The 13,165-nt window shown below is 40.0% G+C and overlaps 1 protein-coding gene across 4 annotated transcripts in view; it reads left to right on the top strand.

The window, feature by feature from the left end:
• The window catches only part of ctnnd2a (catenin (cadherin-associated protein), delta 2a), a 247,828-nt gene that overhangs the window by 209,515 nt on the left and 25,148 nt on the right, over positions 1 to 13,165 (top strand). For all 4 annotated transcript variants that reach the window (XM_085762951.1, XM_085762953.1, XM_085762950.1 and 1 more), the window contains exons 20-21: positions 9,940 to 10,189; positions 12,332 to 12,416. In XM_085762951.1, coding sequence (XP_085619077.1) covers positions 9,940 to 10,189; positions 12,332 to 12,416 — 335 coding nt within the window. The remainder of the gene's footprint in view (positions 1 to 9,939; positions 10,190 to 12,331; positions 12,417 to 13,165) is intronic.

The raw sequence follows: 13,165 nt of genomic DNA on the forward strand, positions 1-13,165 counted from the left end.
ATTGTTACAGAGGTGTGTTTCCCCGCTACCAGTTTAATAATGTTATTGATTTTAATAGAATAATGTTGTACTCCAAGGTTAGGTTCAGCTGTCCCAAAAATTAAGTCTGACGGAGCCATTTGCTCTTACATTGTTCAAATAATTGTTTAATTTGAATAAAATTAAAGAGAAAAACAGTCCAATTTAATTATATCCCCCATTTAACCTTTTAACATGAGAATGCTGCATGTTTTTACTCTGGAAATCATTAACATGTTCTCTAATTGATTAAAATATTAGTACTAATTGATGCATTTTTACTTTCAGTCTTTTATAACCATTAGCTTCCTGAGCAGAGGAAGCCAAAGAGGAAAGTTTTAGAGAGAGAAGTTGACACTGTAATGAATGTGTGCGTCACGGAGAGAAAGGCAAAACACACAGGCTGATTGAATAATGTAATTACTTGCAAATTCACAGGGTAAATCAATTCAAATTTATTTGGCATTTTCATTTGAATACATACTTTATTATGTTGTTGCAGAGTAGCATAGCATAAGTCCTGCATATGCTGAGCTCTGAGATACTTATGATACACAATGAGACAGCGATGGAGGCACACTAATATATAACAGAAAAAATCAGGGCGTTGCAGATCATCATTCTCCCATAGCAACTGCGGCTGGCACCATCAGGGACGTGTTGGCAGACTGGTTTAAAAATAGATAAACCTGCAAAAGAAACCAGACATCTTGAGAAAGATTATTATGGCTCTGACAGTCATTTTGTAAACATTATTCTAAAAAAGGAAATGAAGCTAATAAGTTACAGTGAAATAGCCCAGTCTCATGACCAGCATGTAAGCAAACAGGTTATTGTATACTCTTTATCCAACAGAGTAAGACCAAGATGGCTGTTGAATCACACTGCTCGCTTAAGAACGTAAATGTGTATTGACATTTCTGCACCAACCACACAATTAGATTTTCTCTTTATTTATTTTTTTGGCAAAAAAAATATTTGATATGAACTCACTCTGTGGTTTCACAGACTGGCAAACAAAATAATGAGCTAAAAGCAGTCAGAAGCTGCATGGGGCTGCAAGGTGGGTTGCACAATCTCAGTGGGATTATCATTACCAGCAACCTTCTCCTGCTTTTCATTTGTTCAATATTACAATTACCCATTAGTTACCTAACAAAGACTGGCTATGTCTAGTCACCTACCAGTGAGATAAATGATCGGCTAAGTTCTTTTTCCAAACTGTTGAGACAGAACGAGACAATGGAGTCAATGGCACTCGGTGATACAGAAAGAAAGTGAGTCTAAAAGAGAAAGAAAGCAGAAAAGTGAGAGGGATCAGTCAGGGTTGAGCTTTCGCTATGTGATGATACATGTCGACAGCAAACAGGTAGAGGCCAGGCACTACTAAGTGACAAGCCCCATTTGGCCCACGTTGGAGAGCTTTATTCACCACAGTGACTTTAACCTCTGTCAGACACCTTTGTCTTTACACCGTGTACTTCTGCAAAACAACAGTTTAACCTGAAGCAACAAAGCAATTTCACCAAGCACTTTAAGGGTCCATTGTAAGATCATAGTTGCACGAAATTATAATATCATTTCGCATGGCTAATCTGGAGAAAATTGCCTCTTTCTGAGAAGCAAAAATCCAGGATCTTTGTCTTGTAAAACTCATGCAATAGTGTGTCATAAGCTGTTAGTGCCGGTAGGTTTGGCGGCATCATCACCGTGGGGGAATGGTAGTTTGCATGAGACCTCAGCAGCGTGAGCAGAGATGAGAATCATCTTTCGCACACAATAACATCAGAGTGTCAAATCCTCTGGAAAGCACTGTGTGATTGGACGGCAGCGAGACAAGCGAGACGGAGGGGAGAGGCAAGAGAGGCACAAGGCCAGAGAGGGATAGAGGGAAAGAGCAGAGAGAGGCCAAGTCAGGCTGGGGAGGCTCAATATAGAGGCGAGGAAGATGAAACAGAAGAGAGAGCAGTGACAGCTAAAAACCTAACCTCCATTGTATGCTTATATTCCAATCCCTCTGTAATGTGATTTAGTGGCATATTGATGTTGCCGAGAATCATTCTTCTCATCTGTCAATGTTTTTGTCTCTCTCCTGATTTCACCTCCTTCATAGTTTTTGATTTGCATAATGTACTGTACGCCTGTGTAGCAGTAAATGAGTTGCATTCACTGATACACCGTCTGTCAGCGCAATTCTTCCCCATTTACTTACAGATGGTAATTTGACACACATGAATTGGGAACAGCACTTGAATGCCAAAAAGACTGATTTTTTTTTTTTTTTCCTCAAATACATCAGCCATTTGCGAAAGGTTCCCACCAAACACATGCTGCTTGCCACCAAACCAAAGTTAATGTCTAATGAAAAAGCACTTACTATAAGAATCATTGTTATTTTAAGACATTTGATTAATTAATTGATTGGCGTTTTTTACAAAGTGACTTGCTGCTAAATGTAATTAAGTTTCTGGATTCTATAGAGTAATTTAAAATCCCAGCATGAAGTTTAATATGAAGTGTGACATATGAATTAATATAAATTCAGTTGATATGAATTAAATACGTAATGCATAGTAATATAAAGTTGGATGTGAAAGTGTTAATGTAAAACTTTTTTAAAAATTTAAATAAATTAGATGTACGTGATCAAATTGGATTGATTCAGATGTTTTAAATGCTTATTTAGATTATTTTACAGGCACATTACATTTGACTGTTTATCAATCCATAGATCAAACGAGTAGTGATGATAAGATGTTCACATACTGTCTACTACTGTTTACCAGCAGTGCTCCTGCATTTGCATTTTTGTGAAAATCAAAAGCATTTGTGAAACATCAGAGACTTCATATGAACGAAAGCGATGCTGATAACGTTGGATCAGTGCATGAAATATCTGGTGTTACAGTAATAAGTCAATAAGTAAGAAATCTGCTTCTGTGTTTCTCCTTTCTTCTGTTTCCTTTTCTTCCTGTTTCTTTGTCTTCCTTTTTGTTTCACCGCCCTTCTTATTGGCTTAAGCCTCATTTTCACTCCACAGTGTTGTGCTCGCCTCCTTGTCTACAACATGACTATAATACTGCTTTCCTTCTGTCTCATTCTGCTCCTTTGTTTCTCTTTCTTCTACTCCTCTCATCCATTTATCCCACACCCACACCTCTGTCTCCGTCTCCTTCCCGTGTCGTTTCAGACATGAGCTCATAACGCCTCACTTTCCCTCTCTCTCTCTCTCTCTCTCTCTCTTACTCTCTCTCTTTTTCTCTGTCTTTCCTTTCTCCCTCTCACGGTCTCTCGCTCTTTGTGCCTTTGCATTGATGACATCAGTGCTGGGGGAGTGTTACTGTGGAAACCAAAGCAGTGCACCATGGGGATGTAGCTAATTGCATGATTGCAGATGTGTGTGTGAGAGAAGGAGAGAGAGTGTGTGTTCATTAGAGGTCAGACTGTGTTGGGGTAAACACGGTGTGGAAAACTCAGTGGTTTCTTGCCTTTGATCTAAAACCTTTTATTCTCACATTCACAAACACACATAAACACACACTCACATTGTTGTGTGAAATTACATCACATGCTTATCGTAGCCAAAATAAAAAGTTTTTACATCAGCAGAGGTTGCTCAGCTCCTGTTTTCCCTCCCCAGTGCTAATCCTTACATATTTTTGCCTTGCCCCATTGCCAGCTGACTTCTCCATGGTAACGATAAATATGTTAGGAAGCTGAAAAACACAAGGCATGTCCTCTGCTGCCTCACACTAAACTGACACACACTCCTCTCTGTCCCTGCTGGAGCTGCACTTTATGAAATTTCTGTGTCGCCTTCAGGATGAATCCCTCGTGTATGAGGGGTCTGACATGTCTTTTATCAGCACACTTTGTTCTCTCTGGCATTCTTCGTCCTCTGCTCCAGCGTGCCAGACTGGAAGCACATCTGACAGAGAAAAAAAAAAGAAAGAAAGAAAGAAAGAGCAGTAAAGAGAAACAGAGGAGGGGGAATGAAAGCGTTGTCATACAATGACAAGATACTTTTGGTCTCATCTCTCTGTCCAGGATTGGACTCTGATTCAAACTCACCTCTGTCCTCATGATTTTATTCAAGGAAATGTCTCCACTTATGAGAACTGCTCTCGTCATCATTCAGAAGCCGTACAGTAACTTCCCCCCGTCCATGATAATAGGAATTCTCTATTCTCTTCTCTCCCAGTGTGAGTGTGTGCATAATTACAGCATGTTCCTGGTGGTGGATCTTTACATCTGCTTAGGCTGCCATCAGACATCAGTAGAATGACTTTAATGAAGCCACAGGTTCCTCACAGAGAGGGGCGGAAAAAACTGTGCCTTTGCTCTCTCTCCCTCCGCCCTCTCTTACCCGCGCTGTCTCTCTCCCATTCCCCTGCAGTTTACGCTGTAAACCTGTCAACCACAGACATCAAAGAGAGACACAGAGGGCGAGATATAACTGGTGTGAAAAGCACCAAACACAGAAAGACTGAATATTTTATAACGGTGGAAGCGACAGCGTGCCACTTTCCAATTTACCTCCATTTCTGACCTCTTCAAACCGGCGGTGTTTCATCTGCCTGTACTCTCCCCTGCATTTAATTTTATTTATTTATTTATTTATATATCCATTTGTCCGTAAGTTGAAAGCAACACGTCTCACTTTGCAGTCGGCGCTCAGGTCGCCATATGAGGTCATTCGTATCTTTTTTTGCTTGATGAGGATATGAGGATGTTGATAATTGGTGACTGCAGAGTGTGTGTGCATTTTCGCCCTCGAGGTGGAAGGTGTTTTCTATTTCAGCTTCTTTGTTGTTGCTTTCCAATTGAGCCCATGACACATAATCTGTTACAATGCTGATGGTTTTTTTTTTTTAAAGATATGGATTAAAGTAAGGGAAAAAATAAAATTAAAAACTTTTTAAAAAATGACAATATTGATGTTTGAGAATATCTCCAGGGTTTGAGTGTTCATGTAATTTTGGTGTTTTTTCTTATATTCAGTTAGAGATCTCAGCAGCTGACATCCACAGGCCATAAACACATCACTTTAATGTTTACAATAAAGGAATATTCCCATGGATTTAAAAACAAAACTGTTCCTTTGAATCTGGCGCCCCCTGTCGATGGTGTAATGCACTGCTGATTAGATTAACCCTGGAAGTCAAATCACGCTGAGACATTGAAACACTAACCGCTGAATAGTTTAGTAGCAGTGTAAAGCCCATTAGTCACATTTCTAACTAAGCTGCACATTGAGAAAACGTTCTAGCACAAGTATATATTTTATATATGATCATAATGTGAAATCCAATTAAAGCGTTCACAATGGGCCTTTAAGACAACAGTTATCGTATCTTCAGTTTATTTTTTTTCACAACTCAAAATAGATTTCACAGCAGCCTGTTGTCAGCGGGTGTTTATTCATCCCAGAACATGCTCAGAGAAGCTGAGAAGGGTTTAGAAACATAATATAACCAAAGCTTTTGTTGCCAATGAGCATACAGCAGCAGCCCACCTGAGAGACCCTAACCCAGTCACTGATAACTGTGTATTAACCATCCTTTATTCTCAGACAGTCGGACGCCACAACCAATCAAGCCCTTTCATCTTTCTCCACATCTCCCTGAGACAATTACCTCCAATTTTGCTTCAATAACAGTCTCCCTTCTCCGTCAGTAAACAATCAAATCACTCCATTGTCGAGGGTAATTGGATCTCTTTAAATCAAATCAGCCATTATGGCCCAGATGAAGCACGCCCTGCTCAGCGGGAGTTAGCGACACATGAGGGAATGCAGCACAGGAATACATTAGCAGCTCTGCCTCCCAGGTGAAGATGGCTGTATCGGGGGGAGGGGGGCTGTGTAATACAGGTTTATTAGTCTTTGCTGTGATCAGCACAGGGCGTGTTGCTCTCCTCCAGGACATGTTCCAGGTGCAGCTCACATTTCAGTGACAGAGCAAGTAGGTGTAAGAAGAGAGCGGAGATTGCACTCCAGCGTGTCGAGGTACTGTCTATGTCAGAGTGAGACTTTAGAATAGATCATTAAAAAATCATAAAAAACCTCATCTGGCTTTACTCCTCAGCTTTATTAATTCTTCCTGTGTGGCGACCTGTGATCACTGTGACATTACAGGAATAGTTATTACATGAAGTTCCTGGCATCATGTAGCATGTTTTTTTCAGGATTAATTACACTTTTTACACAGCTGCTCATCTAATACAGTCAGATTACTTATCACTTAAAACTTGTGACAATAAAATGCATTTTTAGTTAGTAATTAAAACCCACAAACAATGTATTCATCAGGAAAATGAGCACATTAAAGGATTTTTGCTTTTAAACTGTGTGGAGTAAAAGTGCAGAAGCTGTAATTTATATTTATCTATAATTCATCAACAGGCTACTTTCAGCCTCTAAGTGTCACAGTATGTGGCAATGGAAAGGAGGACGGATTTTATTTAACTAAAGTGTTGTCTGAGCACAGAACTGCTCTAATTTAGATTAGACTTTGCTTTTTATTTCAATATGATAATATTTATTCAATGATGCTGTAAGCTGATGTGTATATATATAAAAAAAAAACAATAAAACTCCCAAGAGACATAATTGACATTGTGAAGTTAAAAAAACACCTCACATCAAAACAAATAACTTTAAGAAACATCCCAAAAACAAACTAAACAAAACAAAAACTGAAACAGAAACTGAGATAATGAGCACTGTGTGTGTGTGTGTGTGTGTGTGTGTGTGTGTGTGTGTGTGTGTGTGTGTGTGTGTGTGTGTGTGTGTATGCGTGTGCGTGTGCGTGTGCGTGCGTGCGTGTGTGCTAGTGTGTGTGCTAGTGTGTGTGTGTGTGTGTGCTAGTGTGTGTGTTCTGCTCTCCATCTCTCTTCTAACCTGTTTCTGCCTCCATATCATCTTTCCCCACACTGCACCTTCCCACTGTGGGACAAATGTGATGACGTCGCACAGACTGATAGGGATATGCATGCATGCACCTGTGTGTACTGTACACACACACACACACACACACACACACAGAAGTATATTTTAAGGATATGCTGACAGCAGTTTATCTGAGCATCTGTCTGTAAGCAGAAAACGCACACACACACACAAACACACAGACACATCCACACACACATGGATTTGCCTCTAGTTTACCCCATCTTTTCTGTGCACTCCACTCTCTCCCTTTGTTCAGACTGGATCCCCTACAGTCACTCAGTTGATAAATTAGTCACTCACTCAATCAGTCAGTCAGTCAATCAATAAATTGTCAGTCATTCACGCAGTAAATTATCTGGCAGTCAGACAGTAAATTAGCCAGTCAGTAAATTAGTCATGCAGTCAGTCAGTGAATAATTCATTCACTCACTCACTCAGAAATTAGTCATATCATTAAATTATATTATTAAAGCAAGATTATTCAGTCAGTCATCAGCCAGTAAATCAGTCAGGAAATGAGTCCGTCTGATTCAAGTCAGTCAAGTAATGAGTCTCCCTCTGAGGACGTCGCTTAACTTTTGTCATCAAAGCCAGAAGACAATGACCCTTTGACCTTTGCTCAACCTTCCAACATGCAGCTAATTACCTCACAATTACCACAATTATCTCACAACTCCATCCCTATTGTGTCCGTGTGTGTATGTGCACAAAGGCGTGTGTGAGAGAGAGAAGACTCTTTATTACAAAACGTTCATTATTGTGGATTTGCAACTGTTTGTTACAAGGAAATTTATACTAATCATGTAAATTCTCATGTGTGTGTGTGTGTGTGTGATAGAGTGTTTGCTCCTTCACTTTATGAAGGTTGATGGTGTCATCTGATTTCCCTGCATTATGCATTGCTTTGCCGTTCCCAGCCATTCCCAAATCACTTAGACTTATTAGAGGTAATGTGAGCGAGGGATTTACCACCAGACTGTAAGGGCTCCTTTGATATCACAGCGATGGATTGGTCTGGGAAAAACATCCTGCATCGTGTCAAAGTGGGGCGTTTCTGAAATATGCTGAGAAAAGAGCGAACGTGGAGAAGAAGGGAGGAAGCGAGGGGAAATTTAAAGCTCAGATTTGCTTCTGCATTCGACAAGTGCAGGAACAAATCTGAATCCAGACAGGATTGTTTTGTTCTAAGTTCTACTTTTCACCCAGACACACTGAATTCAAAGCAGCAACAAGGGCTGCAGAAGTTTAGACCTGTGATGCAAAGCAGCAGTTAGATAAGTATTTGGTCATTTTGTACCATTGCTGCAAGGCTAAGTTGTTCAGAAACACTATTTTCCTCTCAGTAAAATCCAAAAGCATTTTGCATTTATTGCAAATGGGAGTGTTCTGGCCCCTAGTTTTCTGCCAGGTAGGATGTAATAGTCCACTTGATGATGCAAGAGTGGATTTACAGTAACACTTACAGTAGCATATCCTGTTTTCCATCGACTTTATCTGATCCGGGCTCTTCTGTGGAGAACTCGCACTGTAAAAGGAGACGGTGACACACTGAGCGGCTCTTCAGTTTCGCGTACACACTGAAACCGACATAACACTGCTTTAAATGGCGTGCTTTGTCATCCCCGGCAACACATGTCGCAGAGAGGGTAAACTGACTCATTCTCAAGGAGATGCTCTGTTGATTTAGGAGAGCCTTCTAGTGTGTGTCAGTGTAAAGAGGGTTTGTCCTTATCGAGTGCATTTTGTTAAAAATTAACCACATTTCAAGCACAGACCCATTATTCAGCAGCAGGCCCTGCATCCAAATGAATGGTTCTTTACTTGAAACATGACCTGCGGGGTTTGTCCCAGGAGCTCAAGATGATTCGAGAGTAATTGACAGGTTTTATGATGGTCAAGGCGTCTCTCACCCTCTCACTTGCTCATGTTTGATGCATCTGCACGCACCGCCTCAGTCAGCACAATCGCCTCCTTCCTGGCAACCTCCCCCTGTCCTCTAAGCTTCCTCTCATCACCTACTTGCTCTGATGTCTCCTTTATTGGCCCCTAATCCTCAGTCTTCTTCATATCCGGTGTTTTGTTTTTTTCGCTCTGAAGGCGAAACTCCACTGAGAGTTTCAGAGTAGCTCATTCAGAGACACCAGAGGAAATAACAGCCATTTGTTTTCTTATTAAAGCCTATGTGCCTCAAGTCTAACGATTACAAAATTAGAATATATCTGTAAATATATGCAAATGTTAACATCCCATATAGTCAAGCTGCTCTCTAAACTAAAACAATCTATATTTTGCATCTTCTCCGCCCTCTCACTGGTTGAGTTTATGGCTTTTCTCTCTGACAGCATCTCCTGCACTTCTTAATTACTTCCTCTCTGTTGTGCTTCGATCTCTCCAACAACTCTTTCTTTGAATGTCTTCTTTTTCCATTTTCTTCATATGCCAGCCTTTTCACCGAAATACCACGAGCCGCCCTTTTTATTGGATTCTCAGCATGTCTGCATTGGTGGGTGTGTGTGTGTATGTGTGTGTCAGAGGATTTGGAGTGTGTCCTCTTCAGCTAAAGCTTTATGGAGTTATCCAAACTGCTTTACACTGTGTGTGCTTTAAATAATAGTGTAAGAGTAATATTAGTTTTATTACTTATAGGCTTTCCAGTATCTGTTAAGTATATTATTGAGGAAGGTGTATGGATTTTTATGGTGTGCCAGTCATCCATACCAACTAACCTCACACAGTGTCTGACACTGGAAATCAGAAATTGTAAACTCAGGTTGATGAAGCTCATTCTAGTCGCCTCTGACTCTGTCCCTTCTTTTATTCACCAAAATCCATCCAAGGACAATTTTTAGAACAATCTCTCAAGGTGTGTCCAGCCAAATTGTCTATATACAGGAGGATGTGCAGAGAATAAAATCTGACCAATAATTTTGTCTCTCTCCTTCATCATTTTCTCCACACTCACACACCAGGTAAATATGCCATGAGAGATTTGATCCATCGATTACCAGGCAGCAGTAGCAGCAGCAACAATAACGCCACCAGCACTGGGACCATCAGAAACACAGGCCCTCCCAGCAAGGCCATGTCAGACGACACGGTAACTGCCATCTGCTGTGCACTGCATGAAGTCATCACAAAGAATATGGAGAATGCCAAAGCCCTGCGCGATGCGGGAGGAATCGAAAAACTCATCGGCATCGCCCGCAGCAAAGGAGATAAGTAAGTCCATTTGATAAAATTGGGTTATTTTATCTGCACTGGGAAAATTGTTCACTTATTTGATGACATAAACATGTAGGTACTTAATGTTCACATGTATCCAAACTTGCTTGGTGGTAACACTTTATCTTAAGAAGCTGCAGACAATTTCAAGACTGAGGAAAGTGTTGATTGTTTGTCTGCAACATTAAGGAAATGGAACATTTCTTAGTGCTTCATCATAGAGAAGATTACATACAGTAGCTGGTATTTCTCAAATCTGTCAGATATTCAGATTTGTGGACTTAGGGAACATCATTACATTACATGGGTGATAAAGTAGTTTTGGGACTGTGTCTCAGATGCTGTTGAAAGAAAATGTAAAATATCAACCTCTTAATTCATTTCAAAAAGATGTATTTTGGCACCATAGTACTTTTAATTTTATTTTTTTTTTTTGGATGATACTTAATCAAAATCCATAATTTAAGCATCTTTATGAGCCAAGCACCTGCTTCTGCAAGGAAACACACTAACTAGCATATTAGTCTCTGCAGTAAACTACCTGCAAGAGAAATTAGTTCAGCAGAAATCCTCTAAGGATCCTCCTAAACATCTGAGAATAATGATGCATTATAACAGTTTATGGAAAAGTATGACATACATGCATGCATTTATAACCACAGGACAGATTTACCTGCACTGAAGTGGTTATTAGATCATAATGATGATGTATGTTCAGATTTAAGCAGGGGTAATTTTCTGCACAGGAGGAGTGACAAAAACTCGCTGTAACTCTCACAACATAAGCACTGGTTTCAGACACAGAGGAGAAACGATACTTAATGCTACACTGCACATGCACATTTGTTTGTTTGAGTTATTCACATATGCCACAGAAAGAAGATGATGCTCTGTTGCCAAAATAATCTTGAATAAGCGAGAGGAAAAAATGATAAAAGTCCCCATGACAAACACCTCTGAATAACTGTAGTAGTTTTTATAGTAAAACTTCATGTAAAGACCAGGAAATAAGCAAAAAAGTTTCCTAATTTTATAATGTGCTACCTCATGGTATCATTTACACACCTGTCAGTAGTGACCAGTTCTCTAATGTGGCCACATACATATAGCCATCATTCATTCATTGCTACATCTGCTTCCCTGTGGCCATTCATCCACAACAGACAGCTGAAGAACAACAAGGAAGATGCAGCAGGGATATAACTCCTGTCGCCATGGGAGACTGAACAGGGTGTTCTGCCTAGCTGCTATGGCAACCAGTGGGTCAAGGGTTGCCATGACACCGGGGTGTTATCAGATGGAGGTCAAATGTTGATTTATTGTTATGGAGAGAGACTCATTCTATTTAGGAAACTGTGCTCAAGGGCACCATTACAGAGAGAGATGAGGTGCTGGAAGAAACCTCCATAAGTGCAAATTTCACAGTGAGTGTAGCTAGCTGCTAATAGCCCACACATCTTCATTTTCTCAGGACAGGTACGCTGAGGATAAATGCTTCTTATCAGTAGTGCCTTGCTGCATTCACACAATTACACACTTTTAAATTGGGGAAAGAGGCCTATTTTAAAACAACAATAGACCACCACTGTTTACCAACTTTTTTTTTTTTTGAAACAGTAGGACCTGAAAAACAATGAAATGAGAAAAAAATAATAATATAAACATTAGTATACAGCTTTGAAATAGTTCTGACAAAATACACTTCCATCATAGAAAGAGAAACATGGTTTGCAGTACCAAAAATGTGCGACAAAGTTACAACTTTTATTGCTGCAGTGAAATGCAATGAAAGGAATAAAAATCCTCATTCTTTATTGATAGGGTTCAAGGCAGTGAAGCTGCCGGTATCCATTAAGATTGTTGACTCACTATTTAGTTTTTTTTTATTGTGTTATTAGTTATTTTACAATGGGGTTTTAGGGAGTGTTGTATTTGTGTGTAACCCAGTGCCTCATTGATAGTGTTACTCATCCAAATACTCCCTTTTCCTTTTACTGGGGAAAAAAAGCCTGGGGTGAAGCCTGTGTTGAGGAGGCTTTTGGTTTAAGTGCAGGTTAAACGAAAATAACAAAGCAATATTATACAAAGAAATGAAGCCCAGGGTGAAATAACTGTCTGTCTTTCTCTATCTCTCTCCAGACACTCAGCAAAGGTGGTGAAGGCGGCCTCTCAGGTTCTCAGCAGCATGTGGCAGTATAGAGACCTGCGCTCCCTCTACAAGAAGGTAGGACTGAGACATCAACTCAAAACATTGTTCTATAACAGTGACACATGTCTTCACATTGTCACGTATCATACTAGAAACATACAGCTGAAAGTTGACACCAATAATTAATTAGTTTGTGTTTTAGAAATCTCTGACAGGTTCCTGACAGAGGGTAATAACCACTAAGAACGGTTTTTACCATCTTAAAAATATTGCTAAAGTGCGTCCATTTCTCTCCCGAGCCAACACAGAGACACTAATCCATGCTTTTATTACCTGTAGGATTGATTATTGCAATGCTCTTCTTTCCGGTCTTCCTAAAAAGAATATTGAACCGTTACAACTACTCCAAAACTCAGCTGCACGACTGCTAACGAAGACCAGAAAGAGAGCTCACATTACACCGATTTTAAAGTCCCTGCATTGGTTACCTGTGTGCTTCAGGATCGATTTTAAGATTCTTTTACTGGTTTTTAAAGCTCTTAATGGTCTTAGTCCTTCCTATCTGTCAGATTTGCTTTTAACTTATGAGCCATCCAGAACTCTCAGGTCTTCAGATAGAGGCCTTTTATTAATACCTAAAGTCAGAACCAAAACTCATGGTGAAGCAGCCTTTTGTCATTACGGCCCACGACTGTGGAACAGCCTTCCTGAAGACCTGAGAGCAGCTGCAAATGTGGACATTTTTAAGAGCAGAGTTAAAACACACCTTTTTAGCTTGGCTTTTGATTAGATTTTACTTATAGGTTTTACTATTTTATTAGTTT

Source organism: Trachurus japonicus, chromosome 20 (assembly GCF_045865225.1).
Source record: "Trachurus japonicus isolate A0001 chromosome 20, Traja_1.0".
Classification (NCBI taxonomy): Eukaryota; Metazoa; Chordata; class Actinopteri; order Carangiformes; family Carangidae; genus Trachurus; species Trachurus japonicus.